Raw genomic sequence first — 24,749 nt, 5'->3', positions numbered from 1 at the left:
TGGTGCTCACTGGAATATGATATTGAAAATAAAGGGCGGGTGAAATCCCATGACGATGTATGGAACTATAGACCCAAATTAAGCAAACTTTTTTTTTTTTTTTTACAAAAAGTACAGAGATCTGGCACACTTACAGTCACACTAGCGCTCAGCACACACTAGCTCAACTCACAACATGATTGTGGAGAAAAATCAAGGGTAAACAAGTCTCAAAAAACTTTTCGGTGAACGTCAAAGTCAGCTGGGTGTGGAGTCTAAGGCAAGAAATCTAATTTGAGAGTTACAAGATCTACTCCCCTTTAGTCTTCATGTGAGTAGAGACAGATAGTAAGTTATTGCTGTTATTTCCTACCTAGCCTTAAAGCTCAGTAAAAAAATAAGTCGGCCTGTTCCCTAGCCCATCTAAACACAGTTTGAGTAATGATTTTTCCTATGTGATTAAAAAAAGAAATAGATGGCTACATTTATGAAAATCTTACTTTTTAGTTACATTCAAAATAAAATACAGTCCAGTTTTGTTTGGTGGAACTCTTCAATCTACTTTTTCATTTTCTTTATGCTATAAAACATCTTTTGGGACAAAATGCATTGGCAGTGCAAAAAAAAAAAAAAAAAAAAAAAAAAAAGTCCATAAAACCCAACTAACAACTGAACTGAGCATTTGCATGAGTTATTTGCTGACGGGTTATCTGCAAGCACAAGACTCCACTGTCATGTTAGGGTAGACTTTAAGCACTACGTTCTTATTCTCATCAAAGAATAAGATGCTGAGTGAGGACATCTTTTCTGGCACACAGCAAGGCTCAGGAATTCCGGACACGACCCCCACTGCTCTCACTATGCTCTGGATGGTCGCATGATTCGATGGCTTCAAAGACTGGAACGAGAAATAAGAGAAAGATGTTAAGCGAAACTGTGTTCCTCAGGTCTCATCACATATAATGGATTTGTTTGAACAGTTCTAAAAAGGCCTATGTTGTTGGCTATTCAGCCCAAACTAGTCTACCTCCAACGATGTGTCTTCTACAGGGTGCCTGCTGTGATCCAGGAATCTTGCTGGTTGGTGCCTTTAATCTTCACAACAAATTGGCTCCATTTTTCAGAGACTCAGAAAGTTAAATGACAGGTCTGAAGTCAAACAGCTGGTAAGTAGTACAGTGAAACTTTGAACTCTGTTCTGTTAGCAGGAATCATTTAACTAGAAACAACTTCACCCCCACCCACGGAATTAATATATTCTCCATGTACCATGCACACACACAAAATCATTCCTGAAGTTCTATGAACCTTTAAGGAGCTCCAGTAAACACACGGACAGAGATAACATCACCTACTATAAAGTGGAATTTGTTCACTGTTATTCACATTAAACTAGATGGAGTAGAAGGCTATTTATTTATTCATTTATTTATTTTTGTAGTTGCCAAACAGATTAATCTTTGTGACTGTGGCATTCGCATTATATAATTCTTCCAGCTCAGACTACAGATTGGGGTTGGACAAGACCACACCATTGACCACTGGGGGTCACTGTTGCTCCATGGGCAACTTAAGCTGGGTAGCTTGGTGGTCTACGATGGGCCATGTCCTCTGGGATACATGGATGTCAGGACTTTGACCAAGAAAAGTCTGGGTTGCTCTGCTCTCCCACTTACTCCTCCTCTGTCTCTTTCTGGGTTACTCCTCCCCCTTCTTTTCACCTCATGCTCACTTAATAAACCTCATAATTGTGTGTGTGTGTGTGTGTGTGTGTGTGTGTGTGTGTGTGTGTGTGTGTGTGTGTGTATTAAGGCCTGGGTTAATCTCTTCTGTGAGAAAACAGAACACAGTGACGTGGAGAACTCCATGCAGCTCTACCTCACCTAGAAGTGTTGAAAAGAGTCATAGTCTCCAGCCCTGAATGCTCAAAGGAACCTTGAGTGCTCAAAACCTTTCCAAAAGAGAGCCACAATGCCCCACAACACTTGACTCTCCTAGTATCTTTTCTTAGGTGGGTGAAATTAGTTTTGTTTTAAACACCATTTAGAAACAGAAACTTAGGGACTGGGGCTATGGCTCAATAGCACATTTGCCTACCACTTGCAAGGGCCTGGCCTTGCTCCCTAGGTCCCCTCAAAAAACAAAACAAAACAAAATAAAACCAAACCAAACAAAAACAAAAACAAAACTGAGCGTGTGATGCAATCCTGCAATCCTGACTCTTGAGAGAGGAAGGAAGAAAGATACAAAGTTGCAAGCCAGCCTCCAAGGTCGCCCAGGCTTACACAAGACTCTATACCAAAACAGCAAAACAAACAAACAAACAAAACAAAAACAAAACAAAAAACAAAAACCAACCAACCAAACAAACAAACAACAACAACCAAAAAGCAAAGGAAACACCAACCAAACAAGAACAAAACACAGGAGGATAATTTGCCAAAGATGGACAATATTATTTCAACTAAAACCCTTATATTTCTTATGGCACAAAGGATTTTGGATCCATGAACTGGGGCTCTAGTTCCCAGTCTATGCAGAACACCAGAATGAGAACGTGGGGGAAAGTCAGGAGGTGAAGGGGACAACCAGGCCAAAGGAGAAGAAAGTGGTGTTTAAAGCTATGCACTTGTAAGGAAATTAAAACGAGTCAAAGAAAGGATGTGTGTTGGCAGAGCAAGGGGAATGCTATCTGAATCAATCCCTCTTTTAATTTCAGTGAAAAAAATCCATAAACTATACTCCAATTGCTGTGAAAAATATTTTTTAAAAACTGGTGTTAATAGTATAAGACTGTTTTTATTCTTGCTTTCTAGTGACTTGATGGATGTCTTTAAAAAATAGCTTTAATTTGTTAAATGGTTAATCAGCCCTAATTGGTTACAAAGCAAGTAACCTTACATTTCAAAAAGTTCCAGGATTTGTACTTTATGTATTATTTGCCCTATATTAAAATGTATTTACTTGGACTGGAGAGATGGATGACTCAGTGGTTAAGGGCACCGCCTGCTCTTCCAGAGGTCCTGAGTTCAATTTCCAGCAGCCACATGGTGGCTCACAACCACCTTTGATGTTATCTGATGCCCTCTTCTGCAGATAAAGCACTCATATACAATAAAAATAAATAAATCTTTAAAAATGTATTTACTTTACTGAATGGAAACTAGTAGAAAAATTGTAGGATCAAAAGAGGATGTGTTTATAATGAGAATGCGTCATAATGACTCCTGTTATTCTACATGATTAATATTTACAAATAAAAACAAAAGATGTGAAGTTTGGGAGAACTGCCTCTAGCACTGTAACACAGCAGTGAACGGCCAGTGCTGGCTGCTGCATTTGTATTGCTGATTTCTACTTTTTTTCCCTGTTGATTGAAAGGTATTTGAAAGACAGCCTTTCAAATAGCTCGCAGCTAGAGCCTTAGAGGCAGTGAAACCAGTTTTCCTGATGTTATTCTGTATGGTTAGTGCTTAATGCCTGGATGTCATGCAGTGTGGATGGCCTTTATCAGTTGAGTACTTGAGTAATTAGCGTGGCTATGCACTGCCTCTCTCAGAGCCTAGCATAGTGTACCTAGACACTGGAGCAATATTGTTAAATGACCACAATACTTAGAAGAAATAGTACATCTTTCATTTTGCCCATTTATAAGAAATAGCTCCTATCAACAAAAACAAGTTTCTGTGCAAGTGACTTGGTGTAGATATGGAAAATATTCATGGGTGTTTCCTAGGGAAAATTCCTGACTTTTTTTTTTTTTTGTCTCCAAGTTCAGAAACTGAGTATCTGTGTAGTCTCTAGTGGGCTCACCGGCATCAGGCCCAACCCCTTGGTTCTGGGATGTTTTGTATCAGGGACCTCTCAGATGACTAGGGAGGATCCCCTATTTTCGAACTATGGAACCCTCTGATGGAGCTACCATTACCAGAAAAAAGTCGCATCATGCACAAATAATCCATGCTGTCATTTGCTGGGGCGCAGCATGCTGCCAGTAAGAATTTTTGTTTTTGAGCTAGGCTTGTGTTTCTCATGACTCCCTTTTCTGAGCTTAGAACACAAGTGCAAATCCTAGCCCCTTCCTGCATCCACCACTCTCTTTAATCATAGTGTGGGCTTTCAGTGTCAACTCAGGCACGGTCTTGCTGAAGTTTGTCAGGAGCCTGTGCTTATAGTGTTCATCTTCAATGACTGAGTCTCAGAAGGGGAAGGTCTGAGGCGCTCCTTCAGAGCCTATCATTTTGAATTCATTAAATTTGAATCTCTATATATGGAATACCCGTTCAAAGTATTTCAATTATTTGTTGCCTAACTCGATATCTTTGCTATTCCGAGCTTTTGCATAATTCCTTGTAGAAATAACTTCATTCCTCTAATCCTTGTCGGGTATTGGATCTCTGTCAGAAACAATGGCTCAATCATTTTCATTTGAATTTTCTGTTTTTCATTGCTGCTAAGGTGGTAAGGGAGGCAGAGGCACAGAACTTGGCTCTGGCTATCTGGGTATTTTTTCATCATATGGCATCATTCCAAGAGTCTTTTCTCTGAGAGAACAGATTGGCCGTAAGAGCTAAAAAAAAAAAAAAAAAAAAAAAAAAAAAATCAGGGGGGGGGGGGAAAGCAAAATATTTGTGTCTGTGAATGAAATCTACAGTGGTCAGGCTTGCACCTGCCAAGCTGTAGACGCTGTCCTCTAGTTAAATTTGATTACGAATGCATTAGAGAGTGTGTCATCAGCTAGGAACCCTCATTCCTGACCTGGGCTGCGAGGTTTTCGCTCCACACTCTTCGAGTCAGCCCACATGGGTGTGATGGCCCAGAAACTATCTAATTAGAATCAGGGAAAGGGCAAAGCCCGGAATTTGGGAAAGGCAGAACACAGCTGTTCTGAATTATAGAGCAGGTTGTCGACTTTTGCAGACAAAGAGGCCCGCCATATAGGCCAGGCTTTCACCCAGAAGGCTAAAAAAACGGGAGGCCCGGCAGAGGAGTCTGGCCTCCGAGGAAAACGTGTATCTAAAAGTCTGAGAGTTCTTTGGCACTTCAGTCATCTCACGTGCGCCGTGCTGATCTGACGAGAGACCTTCCTTTTCCTCTGCTGCTCAGACTATATTTTTATTTAAATATCTCATTCTGGATGCCACGCCAGACACCGTGCTAATGGCGGTGTCTATTAACTACCCTTTTCCTTTACGTCATAATTCCCACCCTTCTTCGTTACTGTTCCGGATTAAAAGATACGAAGTCCTCAGAGCTTAAAGAGACCCCCTAACACACGTTAAAAGCTAAGCAGCTCCACACAAGGTGATGCCAAATTTCCACTCTCGACTTGGCAAAAGGAAACCTCAACCTCAGAGAAAAGACCTCCACATGTATCCCAGTTACGCGTCCCTGGAGCTCTGATGCCATTCCAAGTTTGAACAAATATTATGATGAGCCCAGTTACTGCAACAGATCCTCACTTCATCATATCCCCTCCCCGAAAAGAACCTCCCTGGAAGAGCTCATGGGCTGTTGAACCCAGAGGGAGAATCCTATTTTCAGTTTTGTGATGTTTGAAAAGGGACTAAAAACATTTACAAAACCTTTCGTGCCTCACGGCTTTCCTTTGCGAGCGTGTTTCCCTCACACCCAGCTTCCTTAGACATCCTTTCTGCTCTACTCAGACTGCTCAGTGCCACTAGTCAGGTCAACGGCAAACAACTGCTGAGTGTCCGCTCCGTGGGGCTTGCTCTAATATTTCATTTTCTCACTGTATTTGATGTTCAGGTACGGTTACATTTCCTAGTCATTATTTTAGCTATTTTTGAGAAAAATAATATGTATAAAGTTTTATTGATTTATCTAAAAGGCCACTGTTGCTTAGTGATGATGAAGCAACATTCAAGCCAAAAAGGAACTGACTGTCGAGACTGCTATTCCAAAGAGCATTTTGTGAATCAGCAGCTGCCATGCCACCTCAGACTTTGTGAGATGCGCAGCATCCACTGTAGCCTCCACTTGATAAGTATTGCATCGGATCCTATGTACTAACAAGATTGCAAGCAGTTTAAAGGCAGACCAAGACCTTAAGAGCCCTGCTATGACCAAGCATGGTTAGTTAATTATGTAGATGCTGTATTATGTGTCTCTCCTGAAACTTATGTCTGCGGTTATTACTTATCCTGTGTGAACTTTAAAGCTACGGTTCTTTTCATTACGAAGGAGCTACAGCAAAGTTCTTCAAAAGAGACAGTGGGTTTATAAACAGCGAAAGCAAGTAGAACAAAGCTGAGAAGTGCAAGTTGGGAGAAACCACAGAGAGATGAAGTTCTCAGAGTTTGGGGGTGAAAAGCAACGCGTTAGAGCATCTCCTCTGCATTCGTATGGCTTCTGGAGCCTTAAAGTTGGAGTGAGGAAGGCACATGGGACACCTTTTTCCCAAGCTACCCAGAAGAAATGACAGCATATGAAAGGGAGGGAGGGAAGGAAGAAGGGGGGGAGGAGAGAAGGAAGGAGAGAGGGGAAGAGGTTGTTTGGGCAAACCCTAAGACCAATGTAAAATCAGTCATTTGGAACTTCAGATTCAGCTTTGGGTCACATCCTGGCTTCTCAATGTCACAAAGCAAGCCAGGCTGTACAATAGGATACACTCTGATCTCCACACCCACCATCCTGGTTGCACCCAAGATTCTAAATGCCATCCCAGTTGAACAAATTTTGTTTGAGCAGTAAAGGTCCTTTGCAAATCCTCAGATAAGATTAGGATCTTGTTACAGCCTTGAATTTATAATCGTTACTTTATGTTTGGGTCCTTAATATAGGAGGTCATGACACCAACCCCCAAAAGGATACTTTGTAGGAAATGCACAAAGCTCACTTTTGGGGAGACAACTGGGGAGGAAACCAGAGCGTCAGATATGTTGCTGGCCCTGAGGCAGACTTGGCCTTGTGTAGTTAGCCCTTTCTATGTGCATGTCAACCAGGGACCCCAGGAGTAGAGCGTAAACTATCAACAGAAATACCCATAAAACGAATTGACAATAGAAACCACAAAGGAACATTTTCTCTATTTTTGGGCAGCAGCAAAGAACTGATTCAGATTTTACTGAAAGTCCATTTTCATTCCTCTTCTAAATTCCGTCCTAGTCACTGGTGTGAGATGGGCATTTAAGCTGCTGTAGACTGAGAATGGAGGTAGAGTGAGGAGCTTAGCTGGCTGCTGGAGGGTATGGCTACCTCTTACTGTAGAGGGAACTGTTTATATTCTAGCGCAAAGAGACTGATCATTTGGATTTGCTTTGAATGGTAGACATTTGAGTTGAAAGACTTCTGAACATACGACGATGCACAATGCAATCCCTAATGCTTCTGGTATAAACAAGGGTAATTTCTGACAGGGTGAGAGGGACCTTGGGAAAAGTCACCACCACCACCACCACCACCACCACCACCACATTATTGGGTTTGTGCATTGTGTGTATGTGCGGGGGAGGGGGACACACGCGCCCACATGCATGCTGCATGTATGTGTGTTAAGAAGTCAAGCAAATTAAATACCATCTGTTGGGTTTCAGGCCAGTTTACCTAGCCAAACCCTGATCTTGACCTGCATAGGGACAGTTCAGCTCATGAGAAACTGCTTGTCCAAAACATGCTCTACATCAGGGCAGCAGACACATTAGCCCTTCTCGGCTTCCATGATATTCCTTCATCTTTTGAAGGCCACTAAGAGGTCAGCTTCTGGCATCCGGCACTTGCTTACTGTGGGCAGGTATATATTCACAAGCGATCACATGGCTGGATATGTACCATGTTTGGAAACAAAAAAATGCATATTGTACACATATGTTTTTCATATCCTTCATACCTCATATTACTTTTAGCAATCATCAAAGAAAAACCAAGCATAACCACATTGCCCATTCTGTTATACTTAGAATGTTATAAATAAGGGTATGAATAGAATTTTAAAAAATGAAAACACACCCTTAGCATACTCTTCTACCCCATGCAAAAATAAATTGAACCCAAGGTAAAGTGGTTTACCTTTGGCATGGGGAACTGGCAGGCTCCGGAGCAATAGTAAGCATCAAATGATTTGGGGGAGATAATCCATTCATTCCAGCCGATATCAGCAAAGTCCACCTTAAGGTACCTCCTGGCACAGTTCCGAGGTTCGATCCATTGCTTCCGCCTGGCCTTCTTCAGGGTCTGCTCGTCGAATTTCAGCGTCTGCCCCTTCTGATGAGGCCCTTTCCTCTGTTTCTTTTTGCTCTTGCTCTTTTCCGGGGGCTGAGTCTGAAGGCTCTTGTAAGGCTTTCTCTCCTCCCATGCTCCATCCTCCTTGTATTGGTATTCTGCCCCAGGTAGCTCATTGTTCTGCAAGGGCAACAAGATGCCGGTGGAGCGCTTCCTCCTCCTCTCAATGGAGAGGGCATCTCTGACGTGGCTATCCAGTCTAGGCACAGTTCCTGCGGGGAAATCTCGGTGTCTCTGTAAACTAGACACCACACTTTCTGGTTCAGAAATGGCAGCATCGTTGGCATATACCAATATATAAGGCTCCGGGAAAAGCAGCATCCTTGTGGGCAGCTCGTGGGCTCTGGAGGTAATGTTAAATCCGAGGAGGAACTCCCCATCTTGCTTGGCCTTCTTTAAGAGATGAGTGATGTCTTTTGACAGCCAAGACATGCTGTCTCTGTAAGGTTTGATCACATCTACTGATAGGTGACCCAGGAGCTGACTTTGCCTGGGTTTGAGGATCCATGCAGCGAGATCTACCTGTATGTGTTGTCTCTGAGCACGGCGGGGGCATCCTTGGGATACGGGACAGCTCAAACTGATGTTCACCAATTCTCCAGTATAGAAATACAGTGTGGCTGACAAAATGTTTTCAGACTTGGTTAGAGAAGTCAGATTAAAAGTGTGCAAGCCCCTTTTTTGAAGGGTTCCTAGGGGGAAAAGGAGAAAGAGAGAAAAATAGAAGTAAACAAGAACTACTATTTATACAATATTCCAAATTCAACTGAAAAATAAATAAGCACTCTAACTATAACAGCTAAAGCCTTAGAAGAAAGTAACATGAGGTAAGTCCTCATGACGTTAGAATTGGCAAAAGATTCATGCGAATGGCACCAAATTCATTCAGTAAGAGGAAAAATAGATCAACAAATAAAGCTTAAAATAAAACAGAGTTTATCAAGGTTTTAAAAAAGTTTGTGCATCAAAGGTAAATGCCAAGAAAATGAAAGGATGGTCTACAGAATGTGGTAAAATGTTTGCTAATGAAATATCTGCTGTGTGTCTAAAAGTTTAGTAGCCAGGATACAAGAAACACACAAGTAACAGTTTTAATTCAACAACAGAGCTGCTGATATGAGCGGAGAGCTTCAACAGATATACTTCTAAGGAATATATACACGTGGACCATAAGGATGTGAACACATGCCGGATAGTAAGAGTTCAGTGATGTGATGCAGACTATGGCAGTGTGGCCATCACAATCAACAACAGAAAGTCTTAAATATTAGAAAGTTTGTGGAAGAAAACTGGAATTCCTTTTAATTATTAGGGTAGATAGAAGTGGATGCAGCTGCTGCGGAAAACACTTTGGTATTTCCTAAAAAAAAAAAAAAAAAAAAAAAAAACCCTAACCAGGAAATTAGCATATGATAAAGCAGTTCCTCAGAAACTGAAGACAGGTGGGCACTCAAGTGTGTACACAGAAGCCAAAGGTAGTAATGGTCCAAATGATTATCTCAATGAAGAACAGAAACAAGATGTGGCGTATCTATAAAACAGAATACTGTTACTGTGAAAAACGGATACTAACATGTGTTAAAACATGGACGAATCTCAAAAAGTTACTCAAGATGAAGCTCATTGGCTGCTTAATTTCATTTAAATAAGCTATCCATAGAAACAGGAGCAGAGGGGTCCAGTGGAGGCAGCTGGGAGTGAGAGGAAACTTCCTGATTATCCTGAGGCTTTATTTTGGGTTGATGGAGTTTGTCACAGTGCAATGTTCTGAAGACATAACTGACACCTTACCATCTGTTCACTTTGAAATAGTTAATTTCATGTTTTGTGAATTTTACTTCAATGAAAAAGAGCAAGGAGGGGTAAATGGGAGTGTTAGGAAGAAGGAAAGGGGAGGGAGAAATTACATAATTATATTATAATCTCAAGAGATATAATTTTGTTTTAAAGAAAACCAACATGGAACAGATATTGCTCTCTCTCTCTCTCTCTCTCTCTCTCTCTCTCTCTCTCTCTCTCTCTCTCTCTCTCTCTCTTTCTCTCTCTCTGGAAAACCCATTGTGCTGGCAGGAGTAAAATTAAAAGGTAGAAAAAGAGTACAGCAAAGATCGATCAGCTTTACTAGTCTGTTTGCTCTTTGCGGATGCACCATTAAATGTGATGAAATTATCGCACACTGGTACACTTAGTGTGTGTATGGTGGCGGGTGACGTGTAAGCCCTGGAGAATACCGAGACGAATGTCTACAGGCTCTGCATCTCACACAGCTGCCTCTGTGACACGTTTGTTCATCCTTCTGGTCCAAGCATAGGGCTTAGAATTTGAACTGGGTTTAATTAAGGACTTAGTCACTTATTAGCTTTGCAACTCTGGGCACGCTAACGTTCTCATTCATAAAATGGAAAGACTATTACAACGGACAATTAGAAACTGCTTTGGATAAAGAGCATGGACTCCCCACTGGGTCACAAGGTCACTAAAAGCATGATGAAAGCCTGGCCTCTTTGCATCTATGTTGTATTCTCTCTCTTACTCTGGATCAGATTCCTGTCCAGCTGGACTCTCGACAGTCTGCCTGAAATCTGGTGGTGCAGAATGGCTAAGCCCCAAATGTACTCAACCTGTCTTGTCTCCCTTCAAGTATGAAGATGTAGAGATAAGAGCAACTAGGGTATTTCACTGTCAGCTTTTCCAGTGTCCCATTCTGGACCACTCCACCAAAAGAGGCTGGCATGTCTCAGGTGAGCATCCTCAACCTGCAGCTACATTGAATTCCAACAATATGGAAGCCTTACAGGCAGTTTAATCTTATGATGGGGTTATCACCTAAAAGGTAATGACTACCTCACAGTGGTGGATGCTGTCCCTATCCCCATGTAGAAGAAATAATCTCAGCTACCATCTTGCCCCTTCAAAGGATAAGGATTCACCCAGATTCACCAGAACTGAGACTGCACACAACCAGACCACAGTGTGTTCAGGACTACTTACTTAGACACATCTTTTGCATCCTGCACTAATTCTTCCTCTGTGTAAACCTGAAGCTCAAGTCAGTGCCCTCAAGACGAACTGAGATGTCTTACTTATCCCAGCTGTCTTTCTGTTATTGCTGTATTGCAAAGCCTTTGCCTACCTTCCCACTATTACTTTTCCATGAGAATTTTTGCATGAGGGGATCCACATCTAATTTGTTGGAAGCCACCAAGCTAGTCTCTGGCTACACTGTCTATCTCCTATGTCAGAATTAGAGAGATATGCATAATGTTCATAAGAGCTCCAATGTTTCTCAAATGTAAATTAGTATTGTGATCTAAGCCTGTACTGTTATTATTTTAGGAATGATGGCTTCTTCTACCTGCTTTACAAAACATGGACTGGATGAGCAAGACCTTAGAATTTGGATACTGTGACTGAACAAACAAGCGGCACGTTTAAAAATGTAAAAACACAGCATTGTTGTGCAGCTTGTCTGAAGTTCAGCATTCCATGAGTTCAAACTCTAAACTTATACAGTTCAAGGAAAACGATTGAAGCTGCTAGATCACCTTTATAGTTCTTCTAATCGAGAAGTAAGCAAGAGGAAGAGCAGGAAGCTAGTTAGTAACAACAGAAACCAGTTCGCGAAGGGCCATCTACTACTGAGTTCCAGTGAGGCTGAGGCTGGACCCGAATAATCCAGACCCTGGGATCTGTCCCAGTGAGCTGCCTCCATGCACTTGTTCCATATACATACTTATTGCAGAAACACTCACGCAATTGTGAAATTATGTTCTTGATTAAAACCACGTTTCAGTAAAAACAAAACATTTTTATAAAGATGTGGAAACTTAAAATGAGTTCATCAAGTCCCCAAGCACAGGCAAAGTGCAATGGGAAACATATTTTACTCATTTTTAACATTGTGTGAAGGAAAAGGAGGAAACTGCCATTTGTGCACATTGTATGATCCCTGACACGGGGATAATCTCTTACAGGCCCTTATAACAAAGCCATGGCATCAGGGCTGTTCAGGGGTCTGCCCTTAGTTTAGCCCAGACACCACAACATATACTTTAACCCAAACTCCATATAGCTGAGGGGCATTTAAGATGCAAGGAAGAAAAGACACCCTGTTTCAAGTTCATGTTGATGAAAAGTTACCTAGAAACTCACTGTCTGGGGAACAGATGAACTCCAAAGGATGTGGTCTCACTGTCTCCACCTGGTAAACTCATCTTGCTTTCCTCCAGATCCCATCTCTGGATGGTTTATCCTTTAAAGCACATCTCTTCTTGCTTGTAATCCCCTGTCATTTAGCCCGCTCCCCATCTCCAATCCTCAATGTCAAGTGACTCTCTGAGTTCTGTCACATTGCCTTCTCCCATCTCTCACTTCAGTCAAGTATATTATCACAAAGCCAAAGCACTGTGGCCAAGACTGAGATGTGCTGTAGCTAATAGCCAAGCTCCCAAAGTGCTGGCCTCTTCATCTATAAAGCAAACTTAGTACAACCAATGGCAGAGCTAGTGTGAAGATTCATTTAAAGAACTCTGGCAAAGCACAGCACATAGACCCACTAACCATCAGCTAACTAAAACCACACTATATGGGATGGTTGTGTCTAATTGAGACATGCTGGAAGCATACAATACTCCCTGAATTTCAAAGACTTCATACAAACAAGAAGGCAACATATTACATGCATATACAAAAGAGTTCCACAGAGTTGAACAAATGAGTATATAGCAGTGATTATGAGTGATACTACCACTGGTGAGAAACCTCCCACCATGGTCATGAAAGAAACTCTAAGCTCAGTGGATTGTGAACACACACAAGTCATGAAATTTGGGAAGATGAAGGGGTTCAATGGGAGAAAGAAGGGGGATGACACAGAGTAATTTAGAATAAAAATGACTAAAATTCACTATATGTGTTATGAAACTATAAAAGTAAATTTTTTTTAGAGAGTGAGATAAATGCTCCCCTATGAAAAGTCTACAGCAATCACTGAGCATTTACTTTCTTACTTTTTCCACTTTTAGATCTTAAAGACATTTAACTTTCCCAATAATTTTATTGCAACCTGCTCTCCAGTTATGAAGCTCAGGCTAGACTGGAATTCACTTGAACCCAGATTTGCACTGAACTCACAAGCCATCTCATCCAACCTTCAAATAATTGTTTTCATGTAGTGAAAAAATAGGAATTTCCATGTGTTTCTCTTTATCAATGGTCCTTGCATGACTTTACTTATACACTTAGTTGTCTACACTTAAATATCAGTGAGGGGAGAGTGCTTTAATGTTCAATTTTTGTGTCCTTAAGAATGTAGACACAAATGGATTTAAATTTGTAATCACAAATCTAAAGTGGACATCAACACTTTTCTAAGTCTCAATAGCATGTTGTAATGTGAATCAAAAAATAATAAAGGTGGACTTTATTAGCTTACAAAATTAGTTAGCCAGTGCACTTTAAGCGTACAAATACAAACTGTATGCTGCACCTATCAAACACACGTACAGCAGGTTGCTTAATTTCAGTACTCTCTTCTTAATTGCTGATACAGAGAAAAGTAGCTAAGAAAGTAATAAAGATGACAGGGTTTGGGAAACATATAATAATTTCAGTTGAATAGTTGATATGGGGAAAAACAAAATGGGTTGATATTTTACATAAGAATTATTTTATTTCTTTTAATTTTAATTAATAAGTTTTAAAATGTTAACATTAATTCTATTTACTGTTAATGGATATTTTGTCTGCATGTGTGCCTATGTACCTTGTACATGCCCAGTGTCTGTGAGTCCAGAAGAGGGCTTCAGATACCCTGGAGCTGGAGGTACAGATGGTTGTGAGATGCCATGTGAGTACTTGGAATCCAACCTGGGTCCTCTGGAAGAGAACCCAGTGTTCTTAACAATGGAGGCATCTCCCCATTAAAATATTTGTTAAATTAAAATAGAACTATATCTTTTCTCCTCTTTCCCTTCCCCTCTCTAACCCCTCCAATGTCCCTTCCTTCCAACTCATTTTATGTCCTTTTGTGCTAGATAGCATTATGTCAACTTGACACAGGCTGGAGTTATCTGAGAGGAAGTGATCTTAATTAAGAAAACATCTCCATAACATTGGGCTGCACAAAACATTGTAGGCACCTTCATAAGTAATGTTTAATGGGAGAGGGCCCAGTCCATTGTGGTGGTGCCATTCCAGGCCTGGTGGTCCTTAGGTTCTGTAAGAAAGCAGGCTGAGAAAGCCATGGGGAGCAAGCCAGTAAGCAGCACCCTTCCATAGCCCCTGCATCAGCTCCCGTCTCCAGGTCCCTGCTTTGTTTGAATTCCAAGCCTGAGTTCCTTGATGATGGAGCTAAATAAACCTTTTTCTCCCCAAGTTGCAAGAGCAATGGTAGCCCTAAGGAAGACACCCCAGAACGTTCAAACTCATAGACTATTTTTCTTTGACTATGATCACATACACACACACACACACACACACACACCATACAAATATATATACATATATACACACACACATATGCTGCTGAGTCCATTTTTGTTGTTTGCCCATGTATAACCATGGTCAGGGCTGACCATGTTGTGTTGGATAATCAATTAGGGATCTCATCCTCAGGAAAAGCTAATCCTATCTCTCTCAGCAGTCATTATCTGCCTATCCTATAGCTCTTTGTCTAGGGGTGAACCTTCTGAGATGTTCTCCCTTCAGTGTTAGCATATATATTAATACTGCTGTTATTTAGACCTTGTTTGTGCAGCCCACTTCTATAGAAGAAGACGTCTTGGCATTCTGGCTTCAATAAACTTCACTCTTCCTTTTCCACAATATCCCGTGAAAAATAGATGTAGGAGCTATGTGACACATGTGTCCCCTAAGGCTGGTGTCTCCACAGTCCATTGATCTCCACATTGTGTCTAGTTATAGCTCTGCAGTGGTCTCCATTTGCTGTAGAGAGAAGCCTCTTTGGTGAGGAGTGAGCCACATCACTTTAGAGGCATCAGATCTCCCTGGAGCTATAACTACAGATGGTTGTGAGGCACCTGTTGGGGCGTGGGTGGACCAGAAAGCAAATTCCAATCATTTCCAAGAGAAGGATGCACTTTTAGTCTCTAATCCATCTCTCCAGCCCCAAGGGTTGTTTTTGAATATATGTGAGGGGTTTCAGAAAGATCAAGACATGTCTTACCTGTGCTGTAGGTGAGACTGAAGTCTAAAAGTCATAGTTGAATGGAGGCTGGATCCAGGGTAATGTAGGTCATGACTCCGACTTAACTGAGAAACATCTATGGGACACTTAGTGACACAGCCATAAGTCTACTGCTATTGGAGGGGCCACACACTGTAACAGAAGGTTTCAGGAACCAAGGATCTTCTTAGTGCTCTTGCAAAACACAGCAGGTTTTTTTTCCTAAAGAGATATTGGTGGCTTTTTTTATTTTTATTTTTTTTTTTAATAAGAAAAAATAAGGCTACCAATAGGTGGTGCTATTTTCATACTGTTTGGTGGCAACACAGAGCCAAGTTCAATTTTCCTTGCTGGGATTGAATCCATTGCACTTTGGTCAGTGTTGCCAATTACAACCTTGTGTCCTGACCTTTTGCATTAGATCTGAGGACTGGAAGGTGAGGTTCTGTACTGGAGGTTGAACCCAGGGTCTTGAACAAGCCAGCCAAATTTTTCCACTGAGCTCGTACCCTGGTGCTGAGACCCTGCCTCCTTGGTGATCATTTCCTTGCAGGAAGACCCCTTCCTAACACAGTTAACTCTTTCAGCAAAACGCAATAAGTGCTTTTTATTTTGTTTTGTAGCATGAACACATCAATTTTGTTCACTTGTCACAAACTGGAAGTGCACAGAAGTCAGCTGGGTAGTTAGCAACTGTTAGCAAGCTGGGTTGTCCATTACTTGCATTGATCTTTCTAAGTGCTTGGATCGTTAAGTAAAGGCAAAAGATGTGTTCATGTTTTCATCTGAAAAAACAAAGCCAAAAATTGAGCTTATGGAGTAGACTCCAATTCTGGGGGCTTGTAATTAGGCTCAAACTTAGGGTTCTCAGGAAGGCTTTGGCCTCTTTTTTGTTCAGCTGTACTCTGTGCCTGGCTGAGATGGTCACCAGGAGCTAGGTAAAGGAAGTGCACAGTCACACTGACCTGCACAGAATATTTCCATAGGGAATTAGCAAAGACGATGAAAAGCTTTCTAGGCAAAGTCTGGTTTTAAACCAAATAGACTAAATGAAATCTTGATGGTTAGTAAAATCCCTACGAAGAGGGAACTATCTCAATCATACTGAAAATATGTAATTAAGTGCAGGTCTCTACACCCACTCCCTATTTCTTTCTCCAAAAGAAGCTGAGTTGATAGAAAGGCCCAGTGCTTCGGATGGGGAGTACAGATGGGGACAGTCAGTGCCCAGAAGCCACTGGTTGACTGTCCTCTGCTGGTAACTTAGAAGGCACTTCTTCAGGCTGCCTTCCTCTTTCTGACAGAGGCTCTAAAATCGAATACAAATCATAGCATTTTGTGTCATTTTGATGTCTTAGTCAAATGATTATATTTTGTGGGCTTCCCCAAACAGCCATTCTCTATGGCCAGAGCAAAATACCAGCCAAAGATGAGATAATGTATGTTTTTCTAGAATAGAAAAATGTTCACTAGTTGTTAATGTGCACAGAGACTCCACCCAAGGGCATTGCTGGATTGTGAGCTCCTAGGGACCAGACAGGTCCTGTGACTCTTTGAATGCTATGGCTTACTTTTATATTCTGTGGATCACCTATATACTGAAGATCATTTCTTTAATTTGCTAAATAAACAACTGTTAAATTTACCAAGTTCAAATGTTTCCTATTTAACACCAAAGTGAAAAGCTTGTCTAGTAAGTTCAAATTCCGCAAAGCTGGCAAGAGCCATTCTTAGTGTGATTACTCAATACTCTTCCCTCCTTGTTCGTTTGAAAACGAAGAATTATTAAAGCAGTTACTTTATGATGTAGACTCTTCTTGTTTTATATGTTGATGATAATATATCCTACTGGAGATTGTTTTATGGCCAATTTACTTTTAAAGATACTGTTTGTGGTTGGCAGCTTTGCTGCTCTCTTTTCTTACTTCACAACTTAAATACTATATTTAATTCAACTGAAATGTTTACTGAGTTCAAACCATATGGCGAACTGTGGTAGATCCCCCCAATTATGATGGTAAAATGAGATAGAAGCCTTCCAAAGGCTGATGAGGTAAAGAAACCCTTGGCCCCTTCTCTCTCCTTTTAACAAACCCATTAGGTTGGAAACCCTCTGAGGGTGTGAGTGAAAGGCAAGACATTTTGATATAACAATTCCTTTCAAGGCTCCACAAGGGAAAAGCATGGTTATTTTTAAAGGCAGAGATTTCTTTTTCATTTATCTGAAATAGCACCGTGTTGATTATGCGTGACCTTGGTGTCTTTGTTGAATCCTCCTACAACTTGCTCGTTGTAAGATGCATCTCATGGCACCAGCAGTCTTGGGGGAGATTGGAAATATTATCACTTCAAGAGCTTGGGCAAAATTATCACATTGGATTGCTAACTTCAGCTGACTCTTTTCATTTTCCTAAGCAAGGTCTTGTCAAATGTTCCTTTATATACTAATTGCAGCCAACGACTAAGAATTTCAAGAAGTTGTTGTTGAGCTCTCTTATTTTAAACAGCTAGAGTGTGCTATACTATTGTTTGTGTTTCTTTCACAGCACCTTTAGAACAATTTCATGAGTTAATGTGAAGCCTGGGCTGAGTACAGCTGCTAAACTCAGGTATCAGTTGAGCTAAATAATGTTCACGTGAGGGGAGGTTTATTTTTCTGCTGGCAAAGAGTAAGAATTAGATTTAAACTCCAATCTTGGCCATAGTGCTAGTCCATCTAACACCATTACTCCTCATTTCTTATCTATGGTTAATGCAAGCCAGAGTCCATCTCACAAAAAAAAAAAAAAAGTGAAACTCAATTAAAAAACTCAATGTAAAGATACATTGACACATGTGTGTGGGGGTGTCTTAATATTTTTCAGAAACTTTTTCATTCTGGTTTCACATAAAACATGAACACATCTCAAACACTGGAAATAAGCGTGTGTTTGTGAGCACAGGGGTCTGTGGGATGTGGTCGACACAGAGAGCTCATCTTACAGTACAATCCATGCTATTCCAAACCCATTTGTAACAAGTGGCTGGTTCTGTCCTGGCCTTGGTGGCTGAGCCAAGCAGGGTTGCAAAGCTTTTTGAATTGATATCTTGAAGCTGGTTAGTCTGCTGGTGTGGAGCAGGGATCAGCAGCATGGACACCATCCAGAAGCTTGTGAGAATTCTGTGGCTCACAGGGTTGTTCTGAAGCAAGTTACAGGAGTGGAGCTCAGGTCTGTGCTTTCACCAGGTGTGTGTGCACTTCTGAGGAACACTGCTCTGTAGGGTCCCTAGAATGTTTAGGATTCACATGATAGATGCTCACTGAAATGTGAGTTAATATTCTATTTCTTGTCTCATTCAGCCTTTTTAGTGGCATCTTAGCGGATGAGGGAAACAGTCCTTTATGTCATGGTGAATCTCTCTGGAGGCTTCAATGATAGTGTTTTTTCTCCCTTGGTGGAGGCTTGCAAGGAAGCTTATGAAAATGGAATGTCCTTTTTCCTCACCTGTAGGGTGTTTGTGACCTAATGGGTTTACTGAAAGGAAAAAGACCTGACCAGTCAGCCTTGGGAGGGCAAGTGGTCTATGTTTGCAATGCCCAGCCCTAAGAGATTTGCCACCCTGACCTGGCTTCTAAGAGCACCTAGATACACATGACATTCTCTCATACAAGCCCCCCCCTCACCAATTCTATTCAATAACAGAGTTCTTAACATAATGATAGGAATCCAAACTTTCTGCTACTAGAACCACAATGAAATGATGAAGATACTAACTATTCAATGCATTCAACAAATGAAAATCATCAAATTTGGGGAGTATAAAAGTTCTGCCCTATAATGTAGCTCAACAGCCTGCTTAAATTACTATTTAATAATAATTGAATACATGTCAATACATGTCAAATTGTGTAATGACTGTCACAGGTCTTCCTGATAGGTACGAGTTTAGTATATCTGTTAAGTACAGCAAACATTGGAGAGGAATAAAAGACTCAATAGGGGCTTTGAGTAAATATGTCTTTCATCAAGGTATGAATGCTGACCCAAATAAGTGATAGGTACTCTTCCACAAATACAATAACTTTTTTTTCAAGCCATTATGCCTGCTGTAAAACAAAAACTATTAATCATAGAGAAGAAAACATGAAAGACAACTCCTACAGAAGTGGAGGGAATGAAATGTATAGACAGAGGCTCTACTGGTATATTCAGAGAAGATTCTGATCTGGAGAAAAGAAGATGCTGAAGTGCCAAATAGACAAACATCTAAAAAGTGATGGTGGAGTCATATATCCCAGCCCATACCACTGGCAAGTGAGAGCCCAGCTTACTTGCAGTTTGGCAGTCACTGAGTTTTACAGATCTACTTTTATGGTGAATTAGGATGCTTTTGAACCAGTGTTTCCAACTGGTTCATGCTAGGGCCACAATTCTCAGAGGATTCCCTTGATGAAAAAATAAGGAATTTGACTCTTTTAGGGGGACAACGTCACCGAAAGGAACTGATGGGTTTTACACTGATCATTCTTTTCAACTCATTTGACCTTGGTACCCAATTTTATACAGTACTTTCCAGAGACCTGTTGCTGTAAAACTTTGCTCTATAAAATACAATGAAGCCACTAGAAATAATGAGCTTTGAAATTAGTTCTATATGCTGAAAATTTGTCTAACAAAAATATTATGATGCTCATTTCTGCTCCCACTAAAGGACCAGTCTTCTTCCATCCATCTTCTTAATACAAAAGTTTATAATGAAAAATACTTAAAAGTAAATTTGACTTTCTAATTTAATCTAATTAAAAATATTTGAACCAATTAAACATGCACTTATGAACTTCCATGGCTCAGTAATGTATGTAGCTCTCTCTCAGTTGCTTATTATGCATACATTTTAATGCATAAAATTGAGTAAATAATCTGCTCAAATGAATTATCTGCTTAGGAGTTTTTCACATTGACCTTCATGGTCTCTTGGGGTCTTTGAGTATGTGTAACTACACTACAAAGCTACATTTGAATTTTTTAAAATGTAATTCATTCGCTTTTTCCTTTCCATCCAGCATGAATAATCAAGAATTCATGGTATTATGGATTTTTAAATGTCAGGGACTGTAAAGCTGTCTTGCTTATTACAGTAAAACTTCATTAGAGGCTATCATGTACTCAAAGTAGTGTGTAATTCAAAGCAGCTTGCGCATCCCAGCGCCTCTCCTCCAGATGTACCATTGTCCTTTAAATAAAAACATCGTACAGTCCAAGGACTCTATAGTTTCAAGCCTTGTTTCTAGGGGCCTGGAATCTTGATAACTATATCGTAATGAAATTACTATATTCTATTGCTATGGAACACAGCAAAATTGGTGTTTTATCATTGGCCCACGTATCCTTCAGGGCACTGGCTTTCTAGTCAAGTAATGATCTTTTAGCCCTGGATCAGATATCAACTTTGCTACAGCCACATAGGTTACCATTGCTCTTTAGAAATGTGCCCAAATCACAATTCTTTCTATTGAAAGGTTTTGGTTCATATTAGGTAAGAATCTTCCTGTCCTTTTTCACTAAGGCAAAACATTCACTTCTGAGTCTGCGTTACCTCACTCTTTCTTTCTTTTTTTTATTCATGAAGGCAAATATAATTTTCTTAAAGGCAATACACACATTCACTGCGATGTAATCTTTTTTATAGTTGTATGTCATAAATAGTGATAGTTTTAAAATAAGAAAACCAAACTTTCATTGCTTTTCTTAGAGATGTTATGACTGATATCAAGTGACTATAGAAATAAAGAGCACAAATTATGTAAAGGATCAGGACAGGATAAAACCTGGTGAAAAATATTGTGCTAGCCCATAGCAGCCAAGGACAATCTTAAATCAAGATGAAAATAAAGGCTACTTTCATACCCTTCTGTCTTCCCTCCAAATGGTGTGTCTCTATCAGCCTGGAAGTCTTTCTCATCCATAGTTTTATGAATCACTTTTTATTAAGGAAAAGATAAAACTCGTCTTCACATAAACTCTCACATATCAAAAAGAAAAGCCTATAAGACTCCAAGCTTATGGTTTTGGCACACCAACTGCCTCGGGCTGAGAGAGGAGAAAAGAGGTTAGCAGAAAGTGTGTTTAGGATGTATGCCACCCACCAGCAAGTCATGGTTTAAGTAGGAAGTAATCAGAGGGAGACCACAGCAGCTAAATTTCAGATATTCTAGGTTTAGAACAATAAATAATTTTAATTAGCTATGTTCCAAGGAGTAAATGGTTCTCCGAGGCTATAACTCAGCCTAAATAAGCACTTGGAGAGCCTGGCAGATCAGTAGGCATTCCATTTACAGGGCACAGGCACCTGATCTTCTATAAAATCTGTAACATCTTTGGTAGAGAGAGGCACATATGCTGTGGAATTAAGCATGCTGGAGTGGAACAACAAATCTAATTTATTAACAGAGACAGTGCCTTTTGCCTACATCAACACAGGTTACCAAGTGAAGGGTGTATTGGAATACTAATACTATGCAGGGGGATCACCACATGAAACTTTAGCACCTTCCCAGAGTCCTGCCTTTTACAGCTAGAAAGGTCTTATGAAAAACCCTTTCCCTGGGCGAGGAACTGAACACTCTTGGAAGGAGTCCAACCAGAACCACCTCTCCAGGAGTCTCTAAGGAGGTAACATGACACTTAAGCTTAAACACACACACACACACACACACACACACACACACACACACACACACAAAACCCAGTGTCTACATTTGATGAATAAGTCATTAAGGCTGTTTGTAGGATGCTAAAGGGATTGCTTTTCTTATCAGGGCATGCAGCCTTGTATATATGTTTCAAGCTGCAATCCATCATTTCAAGGGAGTGCCTGGCCTCGGTAACAGAGTTTATCATTTGATGGTATAAGGCACAGTGAAGCTGATAAGGGACCCTGGAATTATAATGGGTAGAACGAGTGAAAGCCCAGATGTTAGGTTCTTACCCACGATTTACTCGGTCTAAAATCAGTAGCAGAGCAATATGTGTGAATGATACAAAACCCAATTTTACCTTCAAATAGCGTGACACACACTAAAAATAAAACCTGTTGACACACACACACACACACAAGAGAGGGGGGGTTGTCACTTGGATATCTCAACTATTTTTTTGGGAATATAACCAAATAAAAATATCAAAGCCAGGATGGCTTGGGTATCTTCCCCATCACCACCCGCTTTGCCCACCCACCAGCTTCCATCCAGACCTTGTCAGCCCCACAGTGCTCTTTGGCTGAGCTCTGCCCTCAGCGATGCATTAATGTAAACAGAGGCGGGTCAGTGGTATTAGCACTGTCAGGGCAGTCTCTTCAAGCAGCTAGGATGATGTGCACCAGGCAGGGCAGGTTTCTGTGTCCTCAGTAGAGGACAGCTCTTGACAGGTCGTGCCCATAAGGTCTATAAAGAAAGTGAAATCCGGCTTAGTCCAGCTTCTAACTAAAGCCTTCTCTGCATTAAAAGCATAACTCACATTTATTGTAAATGTCATCATGCCTGGGAGCTCCAAAGTGAATTCACAATGGCGAGTAAAGGCTTTGCAGGATGGGTACTCCCACCCCCATCCCCACTGCCCCCAGGAGTCCTAACTAAAAAAGTTGAGGGGAAATTCATCTAAGTGCTTTGGACAGCATTGAGAGAGCACTGGAGACACAGCCTCAACCCTTGAACGTTCTTGACTGAGTCTGAAAGGCAGACTTTGCAATCACTTTCCTCTTAATCCTGAAGGTAGTGTGCACAAACCCTAGTGCATCCTCAAAGCAGTGAGTGTCCAGGAAATTTGCTCTCAAGCTGTTAAGAGTAAGCTGCTGCCTTCAGCACAGGGGTTGACAGGGTTTGGGGTGAGGTGGCATTAAGCCATGAATTTCAGTTGCAGTGATCTGTGTTGAAAAACAGTAAGATGAGATTTTTCAGCACTGATACTACTATGGGATGTTTACTCTCCACTGGCCAGCCGGGGGCCTCTTCCCGTGCTAACTCTTTCCCAGCGTGGACTGTGCAAGACTTATTTGCCCAGATGGTTAGAAATAATCTAAACACTCACGCACCTGGTTTTGTTTGTGAGTTTGCCACTAGGGCACTTTCAAGAAGAAAGTGTCAGATGTAACTGCACAAAGGTCTCAGAGTTGAGAGTGAGTGCTCTGTCTGGGGAAAAGCCTGTTGAGTGCGCTTTTCTCTCCTGGCCCAGGGTTGGCATAAAATGGCATCCGCTTTAGTAAAACGCAGCCAAAGCCCGTCGGAGGGAATTTCCGCTGAGTAGCTTAGTCATCTGCATAAGATATCCATAGGGGTGCCCGGGAGAGGGCTTCTGATCACTGGGTGTCATCCCTTGGCCTCTTCTCTTGCTGCACATCTAACTAAGCCCAGGCCACTGTCCCAGCTTCTACTTTCTGGTCTCAGCCACGCTCAAACTGGACTTGTCCTGAATGCAGCTGGAGAAGGCAGAGAATACGGAGCCGGGGGGGGGGGGGGGGGTGCGGCGAATGGAAGGCTGTAAAGGGGAAAGGTCTCAGGACAGCACCGCCGGCAGCTAGAAGATTGCTGGGTGGCACGGCGGGAGGAGCTGCCCTCTGCACTCCCGGGAGGGAAGGGCTCCCTCCCCTCCGCACTCACCTGCGGCTGCCGCTCTGAAGCTGCGGACCGTGTTGCCACCGCGCAGTGACTGGGGACCCGGGGGCTGCGATCCGGGCGTCCGGGTAGCCTGGACTCTGCTGTTGCCGCTGTACCTGTCGTAGAGCCACAGCATGTGCTCCGACACCTTGTCGTGCCGCCTCAGGTCCGGGCTAGGGCCACCACCTGTCGCGCGGTCGATTGGCCCAGCCCTGCCAAGCTCAGGGAGATGCAGGCTGGGTCTCTGTCCCTGAGCCAGGTTCAGGCTGAAGGAACATAGCCACAGACACAGCAGCCCGCGCGCCCAGGCCATCGCGAGGTCCCGCTGTCGCGCAGTGCTTCTTCGGGTTTCCCGGGACACTCTGGAGGTGAAGGGGTTGGCGGCAGAACCTGGGTGGCGCTCCAGCTGTGGAGCGGGCGCCTGGAGTCCGGCACAGCTGGCGGCGATCCGCGAGGGCCCACAGGTGGGCTCTGGGTGGCAGCCGGGCCCTCTCAGCTTCTCTCGGGGACCCGAGGTCTGATGGTCTTGGAGTGCGCAGCCGGGTTGTCACGGGCCGGCTCTCCCTTCCGCGCCACCTGAGGCTCGGGAACGGCCGCACTGGGGATCTGGATCTGCGCTCCACCGGCCTGGGACGCGCGCCGGGGCGGGGTGTGCGCGGTCGCAGCCTGCTGAGTTCTCAGAGGAGGTGTGCGTGTGTGCGTGCGTGTGAG

The 24,749-nt window shown here is 42.1% G+C and overlaps 1 protein-coding gene across 1 annotated transcript; it reads right to left on the bottom strand.

Annotated features, from left to right (window-relative positions):
* Positions 1-618: 618 nt before the first annotated feature.
* Bmp3 (bone morphogenetic protein 3) lies at positions 619-24,749 on the bottom strand. The gene is made up of 3 exons (XM_051170816.1): positions 24,042-24,749; positions 8,008-8,912; positions 619-877 (listed from the first exon to the last, which is right to left on the bottom strand). Exons 1-3 carry the CDS (start codon positions 24,349-24,351, stop codon positions 686-688), a joined length of 1,407 nt encoding a protein of 468 aa, XP_051026773.1. The 5' UTR covers positions 24,352-24,749; the 3' UTR covers positions 619-685.

Source organism: Acomys russatus, chromosome 28 (genome assembly GCF_903995435.1).
Source record: "Acomys russatus chromosome 28, mAcoRus1.1, whole genome shotgun sequence".
NCBI classification, from domain to species: domain Eukaryota; kingdom Metazoa; phylum Chordata; class Mammalia; order Rodentia; family Muridae; genus Acomys; species Acomys russatus.
This window is presented reverse-complemented; position numbering and strand designations above follow the sequence as displayed.

Excerpts from the sequence above, each read along its gene's own strand:
- Bmp3 (XM_051170816.1), bottom strand. The coding sequence starts at position 24,351 with ATGGCCTGGGCGCGCGGGCTGCTGTGTCTGTGGCTATGTTCCTTCAGC. Across the intron at positions 8,913-24,041 it reads CTTCAGAGCGGCAGCCGCAG|GAACCCTTCAAAAAAGGGGC; the intron begins GTGAGTGCGGAG and ends TTTTCCCCCTAG. Across the intron at positions 878-8,007 it reads GCCAGTTCCCCATGCCAAAG|TCTTTGAAGCCATCGAATCA; the intron begins GTAAACCACTTT and ends TTCTCGTTCCAG.